The sequence below is a fragment of the Drosophila persimilis genome, unplaced genomic scaffold (assembly GCF_003286085.1).
Source record: "Drosophila persimilis strain 14011-0111.01,24,50 unplaced genomic scaffold, DperRS2 tig00000000-arrow-pilon, whole genome shotgun sequence".
Taxonomy (NCBI): Eukaryota; Metazoa; Arthropoda; class Insecta; order Diptera; family Drosophilidae; genus Drosophila; species Drosophila persimilis.
In genome coordinates, this window is record NW_020825288.1 from 20,270,292 (window position 1) to 20,291,822 (window position 21,531).

The 21,531-nt window shown below is 42.2% G+C and overlaps 2 protein-coding genes across 4 annotated transcripts; both read right to left on the minus strand.

Moving 5' to 3' along the window:
• Positions 1–1,741: 1,741 nt before the first annotated feature.
• LOC6591500 lies at positions 1,742–18,134 on the minus strand. Of its 3 annotated transcripts, XM_002016848.2 has the most exons (4): positions 17,570–18,134; positions 7,637–7,826; positions 2,469–3,091; positions 1,742–2,388 (listed from the first exon to the last, which is right to left on the minus strand). In XM_002016848.2, the coding sequence occupies exons 2-4, from the start codon at positions 7,806–7,808 to the stop codon at positions 2,365–2,367; spliced, it is 819 nt and encodes a 272-aa protein (XP_002016884.2). In that variant the 5' UTR covers positions 7,809–7,826; positions 17,570–18,134; the 3' UTR covers positions 1,742–2,364. The 3 variants fall into 3 exon arrangements, with proteins under 3 accessions (XP_002016884.2, XP_026850821.1, XP_026850820.1); XM_026995020.1 differs by having other exon boundaries at positions 1,742–3,088; XM_026995019.1 differs by having other exon boundaries at positions 1,742–3,091.
• Positions 3,857–5,092, minus strand: LOC113567374. Its single transcript, XM_026995018.1, has one exon. It carries the CDS (start codon positions 4,895–4,897, stop codon positions 3,869–3,871), a length of 1,029 nt encoding a protein of 342 aa, XP_026850819.1. The 5' UTR covers positions 4,898–5,092; the 3' UTR covers positions 3,857–3,868.
• Positions 18,135–21,531: the final 3,397 nt, after the last annotated feature.

The following is a 21,531-nucleotide window of genomic DNA, read 5'->3' on the forward strand; positions in this document are numbered from 1 at the left end:
TTGCCCATGAGGATTTTGCATACTTACCCGTACATGCATTTTTTTCTACTGACTAACATTCAAAAATATACATTTCAACGGCCTTGGCAAGCTAATCATAACAGAGATCTAATTTCTCACCTGAAATTGCTAACAATTTAACACTTGGCAGCACCCAGAAACAAAATACACAAAAAAAAAAATATAATACAAATTGCCAAACACAAATACAAATCACGGCTTTAACATAAACACAAATCAAGTTCAGGCCGAGCCGGGCCGCCAGTTGGTGGGCAACATTTTCTGCACCGTTTGCCGGGCGGCAATAAAACCTCCTCGGTGTCAAGTGGGTCTCGTCTGACTCGAGACTATATAAATGTCCATAACTCGCATTGTTGTATATAAATCACGTGCCTCAAACAGATGAAGACGTGAGACGAGTCCGTAAAAAACCCAATAAAATATAAAATAATGCCTGTAAAACTAATAACAATAACAGCCACAACGATGGGCCAGACCCAGGCACCCACAATACGACGATTGACCAACGTCAAAAAAAGGTTACTCGACAAATCCGAGATGCCCATCAGAGAGCTGAGTGCGTCGAATGTCAAGTATTTGGCCAAAAATAGGCTAGAGGTATCTTGGCTGACGTGCAGACAAGAAGGTACTTCCACCATCATAATCATAATCATAATCATAATCAAAGACTCAAAGCCATTGAATGCCACTCAAAAGGTCTGAGCCGGTCGAAGGAGGCCCGACTTAATTGAATGAACTTGAAACAATTGCGGTGTAATTTCATAGACATTCAATGGAGATGCATTATGGCAAAGTATTCGATGGGGTGTTCTACAATCATTTCAAATCGCTTACAACAAAATTAAACATCAAACAAATTATGATGCTTTCATCAGCTTGTACCTAGTTCAAAATCTCTTTGGTATCATGTTTGCCCACGGCCAACGTTTTCCGGAATGACCCATTGTCGTTGTCGTGACTAATTCGATGACAGACTTCCATGTCAAATCTGTGCGACTCGAAACGGTCTTTGAACGCTTTGATTGGGTGTTATTGACACGACCAAAGTACTCACTTAGCCATGACTTGTTTGCTTTGATTGGGAAACCAAGAAACCCGCAGGGAAATAAGTACAAACATAATAGGTCTATTTATGTTTTTATTTGTCACTAATTTTATTGATGATATAGTTATTTTGTAGCGATCCGATCTCTTCTAAATGATTTGATATCTCAGCCATTATTGTACGGTAGAAAATGTCAATGAAATACTTATTACTACCATCTATGTAGAGAGTTAGGAAATTATACACATAATTTTGTATGTTTAGTTTAGAATTGGAACAATTAGCTTTGTCTTTAGAATACAATTTGGTTTTACTTTGATTTACATTGCATTCTGATAACGCCTCCGTATCTATAGGTAGTATCGTTTTGGGGGCCTCCGATATCGGAGATCTATTACGTATAGCGGCTTGCTTTGTTTTTGTCTAAACCAATTGCTTTACATCTCAATCGTGTTTCACGTAGAATTATTCTATTTTTGTTGTATAATGCCAAAAGCGTTTTGGGTTTTCAATGATTATGATTGGTAAATACTAAATATAGTAATTAAATGTATTATAAATTATTTCTTGAATGTAAAAAATGTTGAACATAAAAAGTACTTAGCATTCTACGGATAAAGATAGATTTTTTTTGTTAGACTTTTCATGGATTTTTATAAATATTATTTTCTCGTGTATGTATGTATGTATATGTTAGACGTAGTTTTTTTGTTGATCTTTTGTTTAATTGTATGCTCAAAATATTGGATTTTGATGCGTGGTTTCATAAAGATAATCAGTACGAATTGCTCAAAACTAAGTCCCTTGGGAATACGAATTGATATCTTGCTAATTGCAATTCCATAGGATAAATTTTATAGATGCAGTGTGGCAGTAGCGTTTATGACAGATCAGATGTTTAATTAAAAAATATATTCAAACAAATTCAGCAAAATGTGTTTTAAACTCAATCCGCCCAAAAGTATGCAACGAATGATCATAATTTCAGTGCAGTGTTGAAAATCACGAAATTAAAAATATACGAAAATACAACAAAATTTCAAAAAAGCGCGCGCGAAGAGAAGAGATTGAAGAGATTCGCCCGCTCTTAGATTCCGTTCCGCTAGTGGGTGGTGGAGCCACTCGATTCTTCAAGATAACAACAAACAGTGTAATGAGCTGACTGTGAAAACGGGCCTTGTTGGGACCTTAATAGATTAAAATAATAATTCAATGCGCGCTTTGCTAGGGATGTGATTTTGTCTTGGAAGAATAGATATGTAGATGGATTCCTATGAAATTGCAATTGGCGTCCAGCGTCAGCCGAAAACGGGGCATGGGTTCTAAAAAACAAACCAAAATAAAAAATAATAAAATTGTTAGGCAAGGGCCCTGTCTAGTGGCGCAGCAGCATGTTGCTGACCTTGGCTTCCGTCTTGGGGGGGGCGGTGGTGGTGGTGATCTTCTCGCGGTACTGCCGATTCTCGGGATTGGCCAACACCGAGGCAATGAACTCCGAGGTCTCCAGCTGCAGCTGTGCCAGACGCTTCTGCAGCAGCTTGTTACGCTGCACCAGCTTGATGGTCTTGATGGCAATAGAGAGCAGACCGTCGGTGTTCTGAGGATGGTAGCTATGCTGCTGCTCCTTGGTGGGCTCCTGCGAGTACTCGTAGCCACTGTCGCCATCGTCGTCCATTGACTCAGCTAATACACAATGTCTGGCTGTTGGTGCTCCTCTATGACTGAAGCTGTTTCTGCTGTTAGCCATGGTAGGCTGTAATACTGTTTTGATAGACTCGCTGATGGAATGTTGCTGTTGTTGCAGTTGCAGTTGCAGAGGATGTGCAGTCTGGTGCTCTGCTGACTCGATTTGGCCCCGCGCTGATTGCATCTCTGTCTGTATTGCCGCTCTCCTGCTGACCTCCGCCTGTGTGCCACTCCGTGGGGACGACGGTACAGCGGCACTGCCTGAGATCACTGGCAGTCTTCGGCGGTGCAGTCTGACCAGGCGTCGGCGACCCGCCGAGTTCATTAAACCCTCGGCTACTGTAAAAAAAAATGGTAAAAAAGAACAAAATTAGACATTGGATTCAAGTAAGTAATAACTGATAAAAACTTTGCCGCTGAGGCCCTCGTTCATCTGCTAATCAGTCGGTTGTCAACCGATCATTGGACTGTCCCTGTCTGTCTGTTTGTGTACATCGCGTGTGTTGGGGAAACGTGACTCGAAGCGTTTCGCATCAATTTTCAGTCCCAGCAGTCGTAACACTCTTTTTCCATCCGCTAACAGCTGTTGAGTTGTCGACGAGCTCTTGGGAGCTCTGGCAAATAGCAACACACTACCTCATGACCTACACAAACGCCCCCCTTCCCACCATACACCCTTGACACTAATCATTTCCCCAATACCATTTCCGTGACTGTGTCTGTGGTCAGGATCATGACGGAACCTGCCTCCGTTTTTCGACTTAAACATTGCACATGGCAGTCGACGTGCACACATTCGGATCGGAACATTCATTGGGCCCTGCACCTGTTTGCGCTGTGCAAATATAGCTTTTCTTTTTGATAAGCTGCACCCTACTAGCCGCCCCACAAACCCCAGTGCCCCGAAACGTGAGTGTGTGACGCCGCATGTAATGGCAGAGTCGACTTCAGGGCGCCAGCCTGCATTGGTTGGGCGTTTGCCGGTTGACAAATACAATGGAATGATGGGGGGTTAGCGACTTATGTGGAAAATATATCACATTTGGCTGAAAAACATACAAGAAAACTACAAATATTTTCCTCCTTACTCTACCAATCAATCAATAAAGTTCTGATCTATTTATTGGGTTTGGTTCTTTTGATCTTTGAGGGTTTTCCCTTAATAACCGTGGACAGGACCGACTGCATTTCAACCAGTGGTGTCGAGAGATCTTTAGTGCTCCCGAAATCCTTGTTCTTAATCCAGGTCGAGTGCTCAACCTTATCAAAACGTTCCTCCATTTCCGCGCTCAAATCGTTTATAAAGATACAAAGCTCATCGATTTCAAAGCGAAGGTCTCGTAGATCTCTCGGCAGACGACTGTTCATTAGAAATAGTTTGTTTAGGCTAAAAAATCGGAAAATGTGGACCTTGGCCGTGGTCTGTGCCTCTATTTTGGATATCTTCTGATGGAGCAAGTAGTGGTAGCGCTCCAGGCAGACGTGCAGTTCGCCGGCCACCTGTAGGACCCACTCGTTGAACTCCTGCGCCCGGGCGGACATGTGGCGCAACTGTTTGTTTATCGAGCACATCCGGAGGCGAAAATCACGCAGGGTGCCGCGCAGATTTTGATAGCGGCAGATCATCTCTGAGATTTCACACTGCAGGCGATGGTGGGCATGCTGGAGGTCACGCACCTCGACCTTTTCCTGGCAACTCAGCTCCAGAGGCTTCGGCCGTTCCGGCATAAGCTCCTGGACTTCAACTTTGACATCCAGCTCCTTCCGTTTGCGCTCAATCTCCTGGCATAACTGTTGGATTTTGGTTAGATATTCCTCCTCTGGCTGTTGCTCTTCTTCGGGGGCCGTCTGGTCCTCGGATATGGCTTGATTTTGACGTTGCCTAATGGCAAGCTGCATCAGTTCAATGCGTCGGATAATGCAATCGATTTCGGCCACCGCATGCATAGCCCGATCCTCGTCATCCTCTGTGGCATCCTCAGTGTCGGGCGTGGGCTCTATGGCCAACTCCTCCTCTTCCCCCGTGAAGCTGACAGGCTCGTCATATTCAAAGATCTCGATGGTTCTGCATTTCAAGCTGCGCTGTACCATGTCCATGCGATCCAGTGGCATCTTGGCGCAGTCCATGACCGATAATTCATTCATATTGGCTGTGTGTTACTGGAATTTTCCTATGCTTATTTTTGTTTGTATTCTTAATTGTGTATCTATTTTAGAACTAAGGCAAAGCCTGTTTTGATTTGCCTCCCACATGCACTCAACATTGCGTATACGCCCCGTCCCGTTCCACTTGAGTGCGGCCCCGGCCGGGGGCTCTCAACGGAAATCAGCGAGACGCATGTTCTTGGCATGTGCACCAGAGACAACAATCCTCAACACGATGCGGAAGTATTGATTGCCATTCCCACCCGCCCCATTCAACCCACTGCACCCTCTTTTCTTCTCGAGAATTGACTTACTTCCTGAATTGTCAAATGCCTTTTGCTGGCATTCGTTCTCTTGTCGCCATTCAACTTATGCAAGATACCCCCTACACTAGTAGAGTACCAGGGTATATTGTATTTGTGTAAATGTTGTTTTAGTAGGGCATCAAGAGGCTTTCAAAGATCACATAGATCAAGGATGTCCCTAAAGTCTACACTATGTGAAAAATATATACAGCCAGTTCCCTTTTCTTCCGAATAATGGATATCCTTTAGTCGTAGATCTTGAACCCTAGGTTTCTCTGGTATTCCAGCACTATTTGCTTTTCTGTAGAAGCAGTCACATGCTCTTGCCTGCGTCTGTCTACGTTTGGCATTGCAATGCATTGCATTTCATTGGGGAGCTGAGGATGGGGCCATGACTGTGACTGTGGCTGTTTTTCTGTTTGCTGTTTGCCGTTTGTTGTGCTCATTGCGCCGCCAGCGATCTCGTCATTGATGACTGTGGAATCCACGTGCCTCGTTCCGTGCTCAGCTGATTAGTCAACGGTTAATGCTTTATTAAAGTAAAAATACAATTTTAAAATGCACAAAACGGGGGGCGAGGGCAATGCCCAAAGGCTCCCGTCACCTGCTGCTACCCCAGCCCCTCAGACAGGGAACCACGCCCACTCAGCCAGAGGGGGGCCAAGCGTCGGAAGGCATCCGCACGTGGCCCCATCACACCCATTTTTATTGTAGACCTGTGTGTGCGTATATTTTTCGGTTTTATTTTTATGTGTTGCTGGAAATTAGCAGGGTAGGCAGCAACGAGTACAGCAAAAAAACAAACAAAAAAAAACACAGGCAACGCTTTCAATGAATTCGCATTGAATATGGCACCAATAAAGCCAGAAGCAGAAGCAACAACAACAAATAAAAAGCACAGTTGGCTAAAAGCAGGCGAAGCAAATGTGCAAAACATGTAAATAAAGAGACCCCCTGCCCCTCCCAGCCCATCAGGCAAAAGTGGCACAGCAGCAACAAAAACGTGCAAAGGTTATGACACACTCGCATACCCCACCCTATTTTCTCGGATGGGCGTGTTATATTTCTCAATAAAAATAGCACTGGTCAGAATATATATTCGCTGTGAAATGGTTGGATAAATTAGCCCACAAGTTACAGATAAATTTTCCTGAAAAGGCAAAAATCAAATATATACTTCTGCTCTACCCATGTATTCTTCGGCTATCGGGTATTAAAAAACCCCAAAAATATTGCACACCATCAATCAAACGTACGCTTTCATTCATATAAGAATTAATAAATAAATAAATTAAATGTATTTCTTTGAAGGAATTCAAAATAATTCCCCTGGATATCGCCTGGCGGCAGTCAATATCCATTTCATTGTTAGTCGTGGGGCAATAGATAGATCGCTTATATAAATCTGTCAGGCCGTTTTCACATACGAGCTTCGTCTTACCCAACAGCGACAGGCTACAGCCAGATGGAGGTGGCAGCAGGCAGCCAGCAGCCGGATATGCCATGTGGGCCAATTGCTGACGCAAATTGTTGTAGCATAACCCCAAAGTCGCGTGCCAGCCATGCAACAGTAACAGCCTCAATAAAGACCAACCAACACTGCCAGCAGCAACATTGGTATCCAACACGTGGAGCGCCAAACGACCCATCAGGGCATGAGGCACGTGCGTCCTCTAGTTCAGCTATAGACGGAGCAGAGCAGAGAGAGTGAGAGCCCTTGTGGCAAGTGGCAGTGGCAAGGGAGAAAGCAAAGATAGCTGTGGTGACTGGGACTGCGGCGGAGGTGCGGTGAGGGAGCGGTCAAGTTTACATAAATTAATTAAACATGACCGCGTAACGTGAGCGTAAGACGACTGGCAAATGCACAACACAGCAGGGAATCAAGGGAAATAAAGAGCAACTAAAAAAGGAGACAAAGCGTAGATTGCAATAAATATAGAAGGCAATGTTACGTATGCGCCGTGTGCGCCCATGGCAGCGACAGAGAGCTGTCTGCACTGAGCCAAAAACAAGAAAAAAGACTTTATTCATCTCAATGATGGAGAGATGGAATGTAAAAAGGGTTTGACAGCCGGTTAAACATTTCGTAAACGATATTGTGGGAGGTTCTTTATCATTTAACAAAAGCAATAAACAACAAGTTAGTTGCTGAAAATACAAATATAATTAACTTAAATTATAATGATTATGCCCACATGTGAAGCCCTCCTCAAAAAGGACATGAAACCATACAAAATAATTCATATTTTCCGTTTGCTCAAAGCCTTTTACCCAGCTTATGCCATTAATTGATTTGATTATAATACTAAGAGTAGGCAAAATGGTTTCCTTTTTCTTTCAGTTTGACCGATATCTTTCCCTTATTTCCAGATTGGCTGTTGTGGGTGTCGGAGGGGTCGGGGAGGGTCTTACTGTTACTGGTACTGTTACTCACCATAGCTAAGCACTGAGCTGCCTCGTGCGGCAGCAGCTGCTGGCAAGGATGACGAGGACGTTGATGATGATGATGCGGTGGTGGCGGCTGATGAAATGGCTGCCGTAGCCACGACACGATGTCGCCTCGAATCTCGCAGCGGTTTTTTGTCCGAGCATATGGTGGGTGCCATTCCTTTGGGTGGCTAACACTGCAACAAAGAAAGAAACAAAGCCCGCAATTAATTAGCCGCCAAATTGATTAATTGACTACACGGTCGCTCAGTGCATAAATACGAGTATCCCCACCGCTACTGGACAGCGTCTGCTGCTGCACGCGCTGTCAAGTACGGAATAAAAATAAAATTAAATTCTCAACTCAATTAAATAAAATTCGTTTAGGGGGTTCATTAAACTCGAGCACAATTCCCACCGCATTCTGTGCAGAATACATACATATGTATATCTTTTGTGGACATTAAATCAGAGCAGGAGCAGCAAGTGGAGGGGCCCATAAATCGGTGGCGATAAGCAGAGTAAAAGGAAATACCACAGATTTATATTGCAGTGCACAAAAGAGAATTAGAGTTGGATAAAGTTCTCTTATGGAAAGAATGGCTTCTTTCGATGCACATTCAAGGGTTCTCGTTGCCCGTAATCCACCATTTAATCTTCATACAGCTGGAGAGCAGCCTACCCTCTTTGCCATTATAACTACATAAATCACTGGAATCAAACAATCAGCGGCTGCCCCTTCAATGCCCAAAGTTCATAGCCCCAAGTCCCGGGTCTGCGGCCCATTTACCGAGTTGACATTTTGGAGAAACACTTTGGTGGCATCAGAATTCAGGACGACGCACAAAAACCACCACAGTCTCATTAAGTGTGCCTCAAATCCTGGCTAACGACCATCGGGCGCCAAAGGTAAATAAACTTAAAGTGAGTTTTGGGTGGAAGCGGAATATTGATGGAGAAAGCATTTTGTGAGCTCATACAAAATTCCTCAAGAGCTCAAGTGCCTGGAGGCAGTCAAATTCAAATTGAAAAACGCCCTGAAAAGCAGCAGCAGCAGCAGACACACCACCAACTACAAAAACAACGACAACAACGGCAACAACAACAACAAGAAACGAGCTTGTTGACGGCACGTGTATCTCTTGAGTGTAATTACATTTGGTAAAAGCGCCCGCGACGATGATGAAATGTTTGTGGCCCTTGACGGCATTCTACCAAGCCAGGCTGCCCCCAACCCTCCAGAACCCAAAAGTCCTTTAAATGCTTGTGGGACGACTAAGAAGATTTCCCCCTCCGACTCCCGGTTTGATGTCAATGCGTCAATATGCGTTGAAATTACATTTCATTATTTATGCCTTATCCGTCATCCGATAGTTAAAGCCGGAGCTGGGCTGAGTCGTAGAGTCCTTAGTCATCATTCCAGCCGGACGGGCAGGGCCAGCAGCAGTGTGGCAGTGGCAGTGAAATGTCTGTTGTGTTGTAACAAAAGACGGCAATGTGCGTAACAAATTCTAAGCCTCCACGAATTGCCCCAATGGCAAATTTAATACGGCGCGTGGCAGACCTTATGGAGCGTGGCAGCAGCCACCCAGAACCCCGAAGATGGGACAACAAAGTGGGAGACAGCCAGCAAGATGTTTCCTAAGATTAAAATGTGCGCCAAGGTAAGATGGTATATTTAAGGACGCCGGGCCTAAGCTTCTATTAAACTATTGTTGGAGTTCAACCACCATGCACATTCTATTAATATTTAATCCTTTGTTGGTGGCACAATTAGAAACACGTTTTGTTTTCGTCACAAAGACACCTGTTGTTGGGGTTCTCCACCGCCGTTACCTTTTACTGGCTCTGGGGTCAAGTCAATCAAGCAACTTTGGTGAGATTTCCCGCTGCGTGCGTACAAATTAGCCAATAATTGTTCAACATGACACGCCACACGAAAACACAGCAGAAACACGAACCGAACTGTCAGCTGTCATAGAAAAAAGTGGAAACAAAACAGCCGCGCGAGGCAAAACAAAAGAATCTGCGCGCTTATGCCAATGACTTTTCACACGCCAACAGTACAGAACGGAAAGGAAATTTCATTTCCTTTCTGTCTGGTTTTGTGTGCTTTTTCCTCGTTCTTTATGTTTTATTTTGGAAATTGTTGAGGCGTCTCAAGGCAAGGCAATTGTGGCCGGCGGCAAGACGCAAAGAACCACCACAATATTTTGTCCAAAATGCGAGTTCCAGAGGTTAAGGAACTCTCTTCACTCTGGCGGTGTCTGTGCCCGTGCGTGTTCGTCTGCCAAGGCGTTGCCATTTTCAAATGTATTTGTCATGTGAAACGTGAAACGCTTCGGGCACAGCATATGTATCAGTGTACCTCCCTCATCCAGTGAGTGGCATCATTCTCTCAGACATATGTATGTGAGCCCAGCAGATATACAGCTGTGTTACTGCTAATAGTGGTCTTCCCAGAAACTTAAATCGGGTATACAGATGTTACACCCAGGCAAAAAAAAGCAACAAAATTGTTATACTCACACTAAGATATACAAATATATACCAATAAATTGGTTCCGAGAGTGAAAATTTTACTTGTATTTTAATATTAAAAAGAAAATATTACATTAAAATATATTTCATGGTTACATAAGGTATATTTCATATATAAATTAAATAACTTCAATACACTTAAATAAATTTCATATCATTTTAATATATTTTATTTATTATAAACTGTTTCCTATTTAGATTAAATACGGAGCTAATTAAAATTTTTTTATAAATTTAGCTTGAAATCGAAAAGAGTTTATCTAATTCAATCTTTTTGCAATCCAAACAAACGAAACCCAAGCCTAAATTCATATAAATTGCTAGTATTTTGCCCACAGGTGTATGGCAGTCAACCCGTCTGGCTTCTTGTTCTCGCGTGTTTGGGGCGCACGCAGCGCACATGAAGGGAAACGTTTTAGATTGCACTTGGGTCTCGTTTCTCAAAATGTGTCTGCCGGCAATTGCCGTAAAGATCCCTTAAATATGCCTTGAAATATTCATAAATAAAATTACCAACCTTAGGGGTGAAGCGTGAAAGCCAAAGCAGAACTTTAATTTAGAAGATAACAAAACGGTGCGTATACTTAATATTAACTTGATTCCTTTTTTCTCTTTTGCCATTACGTCATTACATTCTTTGTCACTGTCGCTTTTCTCAACCTCGGACTGCCTTGCCTTGTCTAATGTCTAATCTGTAATGGGGCATTCCATTTATTTCTGACCTTATCTAACAACTTTACACGCGCCGCACATTGAAAGACACCGCCAAAGCGAACAGAAATCTCATTTTTGTTGTATTTGTTTTTGACTATAAAACTTTCCATTGCATGTGTATTTTATTATTATTTCTTACATACACTGTTTACCCCAGCCAGGCCAATGTTTGCTTGAGATTTGTATAGTTGTTTAGCCCCAGATACACTGCCTTTTCTCAGGTGTGGGTATAATTACTATTGAAGGTGATTGGAAATCAATCGAATGTTCAATAGAACTTGCATTTAGGTTTCCGAAAATAGAAGATAAAAAGTCTACGGATATGACTCGTTTGTTTATGACTGTAATCAATAATATTACAGTTCTCCGGGAGCATCTTTGAACATGAAGGGACAGTGCCTTCATTCCTTTAAACAACATTACATTTGTCATAATTAAATCTCCTGCCATAACTTGTTAGGACTTAGCTGGAACTGCTCATGTTCCCCCTGATATGACGACAACGCCAGGAACTACAACCATATAGACACAGCCACAAACTCAACCTCAGCGTAAAAGTGTTAATTTTCCTTCTTATCTGGACACATGCGCCGGAAAGTCAGACAGCAACACTAACGACGAAACCTACTATGTGGCAAGCCAATTCCCACAAAACGAAGCACATGTACTCTTGCTTGGCTGTACCCTTGGCTGTAGGAACGAGTCATTTTTAGGCTTGAAATAATAATCACCTCTGAAAGAGTATAGTGAAAAGAGCAGGCAATCGACATGCGTCATAATAGTATTTAGATACGGTTATGGCTGGCAAAAACGTGCCAGCAAACGGAAGAGACTTGCCACAATGGAGGAGAAAAATGAGAGCAGAGCCATACTCGTGTATCAGCCCTCAAGCGACACTTGCTAAGAGCGGTCTAGACAACGTTCCAACGATTAGCATGGTCCCATCGCAAAAGTGCCGCTGCCACTGCTGCCTGACGCTGCTGCTTCTGTTTATAATCAATTTTCGGTTAGCCATCGGAAAGGCGATAAATGTTTATGATGGCAACAAGGAAAGCAAATAATAAAAACCGAAAAACATCAAATGAGACACACGTGTGCCAAATAATGACTACCCAGCCGATAAGCGGAATCCAATAACAAAAGCGAGCCGGACCCATAGCCACACACTCCGCTCTGACAGACGATTCCCAGACAGACAAACAGAAAAAGACAGACATTGTCTGTCTCTGGGGTCCAATGTGCAATCCAGCATAAATTTCTACTTAAGGCAAACAAATAATCCCAAGCTCAAGCCAATCTCTGACTAATCGCTGCTTATTTTGTATAAGAATTAAATACAAGCAGACGCTTTTAATAAGGTAAACAATCAGTATTATTTCCCTTGATTACAGGCAATGATGAAATTTCTGTTGAATTTGAATTTTTTGTTTTGGAATCCATAAAGAAAGTATGGAAATATATAAAGTAATTCCTCAAATTTTGCACCAGCAATAGATAAAGATTTTATTCTTTTGTTTCTTTCCGCTTATTATCCACAACAAAAATCAATCAACCAATCAAATTAGCTAAACGCTTGAGTGCCTTAAACCATAATAAAACATTGATTGTCAAAACATTAGAGCCGAAACCCGATCTCCGGAATACATAAAACATAAAACACAAATGTGACTGTGTGGTACAGAAAGGTGCGTTTCTAATTGATGAATCTGTAGAGATCAAGCACAGATCTTTGCATATCGCGCAGACCGCTGCTGCTGCCACCGAAGAGAATGTTTTAATTTTCAAGTTCTCGATTTTATTGACAACTTTTTTATTGTATTCGATTCGATTCGATTGTTGAGGGGCTAATTGGACCGAACAGAGCCTGTTCATTGTTCGTTGACTGCCACTTTGAATGAATTTAATGATTCGTGAACATAAATTTTGGGGCCTTCGAGAGCTTGACATTTTGTCGGCAATAATTCGTGGTTGACTCGTTTCATTGGCACATCATAAAAATGTTGTGCGCAACATTTACCATTGATTAATTAATTAATTTTTCGTTGCTTTGGCACGTGTGTCTCAATGTGCCTCGAGTATACTTGAGCTGGCAAAGTCTGAGCCAGTTAGAAATAGATTTGTTATTGTAGAATATTTCAAATGGAGGTGCGCCAAAAGTTATGTTTAATAAACAAATTTTAATCTTACATTTAAAAACATCCATTTATTTTACTCACTTCCCCTTCTTTGTAGTATGTACCCATTGAGACAACTCCACGTCACGGCCCCTCTACTACTCTTAATGGCCGAAACATGTTTTGATTTCTAAACAACCATTTACTTCAAAACCAGCTAACACACCACTTGACAGATTCTGTTCTAGGTCAAGGTCTCTCCTTTTTTTATCAGCATTTAAATATTATAAATTTATCTAGTTGATGATAATCTACGTACTCGTACATCGGACATCTTCCTGGAAACATTCCGCTCGTGGGTTCAAAGGTCAGGCAACCGTTGGTTCCGTGAGTCAGCCAAAATTGAGTGAGTGGATGACAACTCTATGAGCCTGAACCCCTAGTTCAGGTTAGGTTACAAAAGAGTGCGGCAGTCGGAGTCGGATGGCCAAAGGAGTTCACTGAAAAAGCCCCCAGTGGGTAATCCCCCAGAAGCCAATACCGGCGCGTGTGTTGGCCATCAGATGTTTTGTTTGTCCATTCCCCCAGCCCCCATACTACACTCGACTCGTTTCCTCAGCTGCGTATCCCGCCTTTGTTTAATTTATGCTTTGCCTAGTGGCTGAATGGCAGTGAAATATAATTCGCTAATGTGCCCATAAAATTAGCAAAAATAAAATAAAACAAAATGAAACAAAACAAAAGATGGGAAGAGATGCCAACACAATAACTGTGTACTGTTTGTCTTAGCCGCACGTGTGTCACTTTTATAATGAAGCATGAGAAACAGATAAAGACAGAGTGAGACAAAAGATGGGACATCAGAGTTTACTTAGTCTACCGCTCACTCTTTTACCCCTTGATCATAAAGTACAGAAGGTAGATGTACTCATATGTATGTACTATGTCTGCATATATGTGGTAGTTAGCATAAAATTAATGTTAGTATATTTATATTTATTTTTGAATTTATTTGAGTTTCTATCCTAGTGCTAAAAGCTTTACTTATATTTAATTTAAGTCTAATTTGAATATTTTAATATTTCTTATGTGATTTGGATATTTAACATTTTGCTTAGATCATTTCTTATTTATTACACGAATGAAATATAAGTATCTTACTCAAACCGCTAAGACTCTGTCCATATAATGGGTATCCCAAATTCGATACAGCCCCCGGCAGCGTTCTTCCTCTCCCTCTGAAACCCACACTCGGACAAATACACGCGCGTGCATTAATTTACGGTTACATTTACTTAAGCGTCGTGTCTCTCGTTATTGGGTCAGCAATTAGTAGAACGAATTCCGAGTGCGGTCGGGCATATTATCTATACATATCTATGTATGTGTATATAGTGTTTGCCTAGTTGCTGACCATCTAGTTAGCCGATGCACGTAGGAGCGCCCAGTGCCACACATTGCAGACGAAGGATCGACTGTGGTATGGGGAGTGTGAAATCTCATTAATCATCAAGCTTATGGCGCCCTGGGCTGGAGCTGGTTCTGCGGCTGGGATTGAATATAATTACGTGTCATTTTAATAACTGAGCAACTGGAAAACTAGAGTTATATCACCCGGCAACAGTAAATTATGGCAATTTCCGCTGTTAACCAAATCAAACGCACACACATTACTCATACGTCATGTGGTCGAGACGGCGGTCAAACTTCTGGGAGTAGAAGCGTTGAATAAATTTCTAAGGGAATAAATTATTTCACTTCCCACTTGCCACATCACACAGCATCCTATTGAAATCCGTTTGATTTTATTAAAATAATACACCCGCTTTTGACTGGGCGGAAATGGCTAATACTCGTATATTTCAAGGGATTTGAATAAATCTCCATGGATCCCACATAATAGTAATCTCCCTAATATGCCATTAGGCAAATTAATTATACCCATAGAAAATTAGGCAATTTTTTATTGTTATGGCTGTGTCTCGTGTTTCACATTTGGCATTCATGGGCGTTCGGGTCGGCTAATACAGTAGCCGTTAACATTTTGTTTTTCTTCGAAATGTTACAGTTTAGAATGCCTCTACCACCCACAGATACTCGAACACACAGACACAGAGACAGGGACAGACGGAGACCGGCACAGATGCGTCGCACACGTGCGACTCAAAAGAGACAGACGACGAAGCGAACGACATGACCAAAAGATAAAGCGAAAAAGAGAATTAATTTTGTAGTTGCCGGCATAAATTAAAATGCAAAAAAAAAAGCTCACACAAAGCCAAGCCACACACAAATACTAGTAAGGGAAATTGCAAAAACAAAGACGACCCTGTCATTCAGTCGCAGCCGCAGTCGACGGCTTCGGTAGCCCAATTGCCACTAGCAAGCGAAGCCATGGCAAGGGCGACCATAACTGTGAAAAATCCCAGCAAAAAGCATACATATTGTACATACATACTTGTCTCAGTTTTTCTCGCTGTGCATGGTAGCACAGCCTAGAGTCGCGGAGAGAGAGAAAGAGAGATAAAAGCTTCTGCTCTCTCTCCCCTCAATCTGACACACAAGCCATCAGAGAGCTGGCTGGGCAAAAACAATGAACGCCTTCATCCCAAACTCTCTCTTCAAATGTGTGTTAGGCTGTGTACGTGTTTGTGTGTGTGTGTGTGTGTGTGTGTAAGCTACAGAGTTGCTCTTGTTTTTTTGTTCTTATTGAATTAACGACGCACGTGTTGCGCCTTCCCCAAGCTGCGCGCGCTCTCGTTTCCCCCTCAATCGGGGCAGAGCCCAAAGCCAGCATTGCGCTCGCAGTCGCTGTCATAGTCTCTGCCCCTGATCAGCGTATCAACAACGCTTCGCTGTTTTTTTGTTTTTTGTTTTTGCTTTTGTTTATATTTATATCGGATGGAGCTTGTTCTTATTTGTTGCTGTAATTCGGAACGCGCGCGCTCGAGCAAAAATGATAAATCTACGATTATGGTCGTCATGGGGTGTCAGGAATGGGGCGGCCACAAGGCACACGCGCAAAAGTTACCTATCATACGTGTAGATACAGATATGGTTATGCCAATGTGCACATGGCCACGTATTTGTGACAACTTCCTGCTAATGGCATTGACCAGACGGAGAGTTTTAAAAAGTTTCCACCCATAAAAACATATTTCCACGTAAAGCCTTCACAGATTTGCGGTTTATTGTCTTAAATGCCTAAGACACCACTTGAAAAAGCTTCTCCATTCCATTGTTATACCAGTGACTTGTCAAGCCCAAAGTCGAAGTTAAACAAATGCATTGATTCCACACTGAATAAACAAATAAACAAACAGCTGTCGTCACTGACTGATTCACTTTAGCTGAGACATCGCTTCTTCTCTTCTACGTATAGCTCCACACACCACACCACCACACCAAACAAAGACCAGCTGCAAAAAGTTGCTCTCAAAAAGTGGCCACGATTTCTCCACATTGCCATTTTGTTAGTTCTTTTTTTACTGTGCTTATGGGGAGACAATGGTTTATGTTTATTTGGAGTTTCCTCAGAGAAAATTTCACACGCCAAGGCTGTGTTTATTGTTCAAGTGAAAGAAAACATCTGTATGGGGAGAGGAAGTTCTTTATGTGGCGTTTCTTCGTATCATAATAAATAAGCATTGGCCTGGCCATATCTAACGCACATTCGAGACGAATTTTTGCTTAGTTCCGAAAAAGTAAACAATTTTCTATTGAAACAAAAGCTATAAATATGGAGTATGTTGCTTGAAACATTTAACCTTTATTCTTGTATCAAAAAAGAAAAGAGCAGTTTTATGGATTATTCTGATATGATCCTCTTGTTACAATGGAAAGGAGAGATAATTGTTTATTTATGCATTCTCTGGATCTCTTGGATCTGAACCTCTTCTGACAAAAAAAAAAAACTTTGGATTGGAGGTTAACAAAGAAAAATCTTTTAAATGCTCTCCTGAACTGTTTTTAGATGCTTGGGCTACCCAACATTATTATTTGTATTTCATCATATTTTGCTTTTATTGCTTAGCATTTTATTGCTAATTTTTGTCCCTATTCTAAAGTGTTTTTGCTTCTGCTTATTAATATGTTTACCCTGACATTGTGAGCTTTTATGCGCCTAGAGAAATCAATATTGCGCATACGCCATGTGACGTGCTGTAATGCATTTTGGGTGTTGCAACAGACAGGACCGCCCACCAAAAGGCCAAAGGCCATGACATGCGTCAATGGGACTGGGCTCATAGAGCGGTGGCGAATCCTGACCTAAATTCGTCCTTGAGAAGGTGAGGGTAAAAAATGCGAGGCCCACACAGAGATATACCCGAGGCCGTGAGGTTGAGAGCGAGACCAGACCCGAGCAGAGCAGCATCTCTAGCGCGGTGAGAGCTTTCAGCATCGGAAGTTGACTGTCAAATGCAATTTTTTTATTATTATTTCGCGCGGCACGTGTGGCCCACAAATGTTTGGCAAATGCTAATGCTAATGCTGGGAGATTTATGGCACAACCTTTTTCTATGGCCTTGAGGGGGCGGGGCATCGGGGCACTTGGCGGAGTAGGGACTTACCGCTTCTTGTGAGCGTTCCAGGAAATGCGGTAGGAATGATGGGGATGTTGATTTGTTGGTTTGTTGTCTTCCGGTTGGCTAAACTCTTTTTGGGAGCGCACTCAAACACACGCACAAAGACACAGACACAGAAACAGATCAGAATGGCAGCATAAACACGCTTCTTTTAATTTATTGCACCCTCATTGAAAATAATGAGCATATTTCTCGCTCTCTATCTGTCTCTCTCTGCCCCTGGCGCGCTTTCGTTGTTGTTTTCACACGCTTTTAATCTATTCTAGGTGGGATGTGCACGAGCACGGACTAGAGCTGGGTAGAGGTGTGTGTGCAAATTCATAGACGCCGAGGAACGTTGACTGCGACGTCGACGTCGACGTCGACGGCAATGGCAACACGCGCGCCAAACAAAACTTTCGCTTTCGTTGCGCGTTGTTGCGCCGCAACAACAAGAACAACAGCAGCAGCACACTCACACTCACACTCGCACGAACACGCGCGCTCGCAAACAACAAACACGACGCTTTCAAAGCTTGGCAGTGCTATATATCCCGTTACTTGGGAGGCGAACCGAACCGTACGACCGTGCGAAGCAGAATGAACGCGAGCCATGGACCGAACGTCGTTTAAATGGCCCCGCCGCACAGTGGGTACGTTTGACTTAAACCGCAGTAAAAATCTCAGCTTTTCAGCCAGTGAAGATGTTGTCACAATTGAACACTTTTAGGAGAGGAAACATTTATTTATCCACATGATAACATTTATTTACATTAAAGTAACTATCAATATTCCAATTTGTTTCATACATGCTTAAATTATTCTCTTAATAAAGGTTTTAATGGCCTTAATGATGAAATTTTGGAATACTTATACATTATAGAGTTTTTCATCCCCTTGCACTTTGCCAATATTATCTGATTAATTATTCCTCATTTTAGCTGATATGTCATTAATTAACTAATTGACTTTTGTACGCAAATTAATCTGATCCATATACAATATGTAATACTAATTAATCTTATCTCTATAATACAATCTCAATTAAATATGGTGCCTGACAGTAAATTTGATTTTCACATGAGCACAAGCATCTATCAACAGATAAAATGTGAAATAAAAACTATTTTTAGCCATATAGAGCAAAAACAAACCAAAACTGTTGACACACATTTGATTTGAAAAGGCCCACGCATTTGTCGCTCGGACAGAAGTGTTTCGGCAACAATGTTGCGGCAACAATTTATTACACTAAGGCCATGTCTACACTGTCGGAAAATATTCACTTGGTTTCGTCGAGCCTTTTGTTTTGGGTTAAGTTTTCGGTTCTGTTTGGGGCCTGTCTGCCTGCTTGACTGCTTGCCTCCTGCCCAGACCCTGTGGCCCACGGGGCCCGCGCACCCCACCCATGGACAGGCAATTTTGTCGCACGTGTCGGAAATTTTGTTACGGCCGATTGCTTTCGCTTCCTCCTTCCCACCGTCTCTGCCCCCTTTCGCACTGCTTGCGTGTTTGTGTGTGTGTGTGAGTGTGCTTGAATGAGTTGTGTTTGTGTTGATGGTTGGATATACAAACATATATATGTATGTATTTTTGGGAGCCCACATTTCTCGCTGTTGTCGTAATGAAAAGGCAATTCAATGGCCTTTGGCTTTTCTCGGGTTTGGTTTGGTTGGGGCCAAGCAGCGGAGCCTCAGCCTCAGCGCTCAGCTTTAGCACTGCTTGCGAAACTAACGGTAAACAGGCGGGCGATGTCTGATTTCCTGTTTCGCTTTAATCGTCTGGTTCTGAGAGTGACGTTAACTGTCGTCTGGCCGAAAGAACCGAAGATGGCAGCAAAAGTCGAGCAGAAAACAATAAAAGAGGAATTAGCATAACACATGAGTCGACAGTTGTCGCCATCTCGTTCTCCGCCGTCTCCTCTCTCTCTTTCTCCCTTCTATCACATTCATTCTTTCTTTATGTGTGATTTTAATGGGCTCGTGGGTGTCTGCAAAGGCCTGGAGACAGGGGCACACACTTTTTTCTATTTCAATTGCCGACACGTGTTAGCGCGTGAAACAAAAGAAACATTCCTATAATAAACTGGGCCGTATGACTGGCTAGGGTTGGGGGACAAGCATCATAACATTTGCATTTGTCTGTAAACCGCACGTTTACCGTCTCGGTGTCATTTAATTGCCATTAACAAGATGGGCGTGGTCGCGTTTTTGTGCGTGAATGTTATAGACATAACCTCCCTCCTCCAAGGATCCCCACATAATTGTCTATAAAATTTAAGTGCGTAATCAAGTGTACAGCCAAATTTAGACACCGCGGAATCAAACACGCGCTGTCCACACCATCACGCACGCAGCAAGGCAAATTGCCGCCCGTCTGCTACCTTTCCATCGCCGCCCAATTAAATGGGTGCTTAAATCAGCAAAAACATAACAAAAGTTAACGAGATCTTAGCGGTTCATTTACCATCAGATGATACCCTAAATGAGGACCAGGAATACTTTGAAAACTGCTTCCGATCCGTTGAATTTATGATATATACATGTACATATGTTTATGTTTAGTAAATCTTAACTTTATTTATAATTACCTTTCAAATCGGTTTTGTAATAAATCGCACTCTATTTGATCCACCAACCGACAGGTCAGCTCTTTTTCGTAGCCAACATTTCGAGCCGTCCGCATACGCCGAATAAGTTTCGCAATTTTGTATGGTGCAAGTGCTTAGACTTTGCTAAAAATAAAGTATTTAATTCTTCTTTTTCTTAGGAACACAATGACTCGGCAGAGTGGGGACCAGGCCGGTGTCGGTGTCGTTTTTTGTTATGGTCGTGCAGTTATCAATTGATACGATACCCGGCGGACCGATGTTTTCTTTTTAAGGCGGGGAGAGACTCGTATCACTGGAACGAACACACGCCGCATGTGCGAATGCTTTTGCGAGTGAGTGTGTGTGTAACAATAACAATGACAATGACATGTGCCGACTGCTCGGTACTCGCGATACACACGGATTGTGCCGGTTTTTTCCCGGCATGTGTCAGATTTTTGTTGCCTTTGCTATACCCCCCGCCACACACCCCTTTGTATTTTATTTTTAATTATTTGTTCTTTTCTTTTTTGAGTCAACTCTTGTTGTTTTTGTCCCTGCACATGCCCAATGTCAAGGCCTCTTCAGAAAATAAACACAGAAACTTGCCGAAAATACTTCGCCAAGTCAAATTTGCATATAGCGCATATTTGTTTCGCACATAGCGTTCTCTCATACTATACAAACGCGTGCATGCCTTAGGGAAACCGAAAAAAAAAAGAAGTAAAAACAAACCCATGCGCCGTTCTATGGGGAGCAAAATACAGATACGCGTTGCGTGTGGGCATGAGCCGATGGCCCCCAGCAGCCTCTACATCTACACATCCACATGTGTATGTACATCTATATACTCTTTCATAAAACATACTGATACGAACAGATTGATAGCGTATGGTAAAAACAAAACAAAAAGAACTCACCTCCATTAAAACACTTGGCAACAAATCTGAGCTTCGAGGAAATAAAATGTACATTAGCATGTAATTACTAGTAACCTTGAATATTATAATTTCTTCCAAAACATACATATTTATCTATGTACATATTCTATTAAATTTCCCAACTTTGTTAGGCAGTGTTTTTAAACGAAACATGTCAACATTTCACACTGAGAATACATATATGTATGTATTTATTAGACCTACGTCAGACCCCGCTATAAATACTTAATCTCAGCAGCAACAAAAGATAGATCTTACTGAAGTATAGTGATCGAACAAGGATTACCCTCTCAAGCTGTAAAAATTAATGATTCTTAGAAATAAGATTAAGTAATATTGCATTATGTATATTGAACAGATTTCAAAATATTATTGGTATTCGCATACTGCAATCTTTATCATTCAATCGTTTTGCTCCTTCCAAATGATATCATCCA

Bases quoted from the DNA above. Each gene is read 5' to 3' on its own strand.
- LOC113567374 (XM_026995018.1), bottom strand. From the start codon at position 4,897: ATGAATGAATTATCGGTCATGGACTGCGCCAAGATGCCACTGGATCGC.
- LOC6591500 (XM_026995019.1), bottom strand. From the start codon at position 7,808: ATGGCACCCACCATATGCTCGGACAAAAAACCGCTGCGAGATTCGAGG. The intron at 3,092-7,636 runs GTGAGTAACAGT...TTTTTTTTACAG, and splicing joins CAGCTCAGTGCTTAGCTATG to TAGCCGAGGGTTTAATGAAC.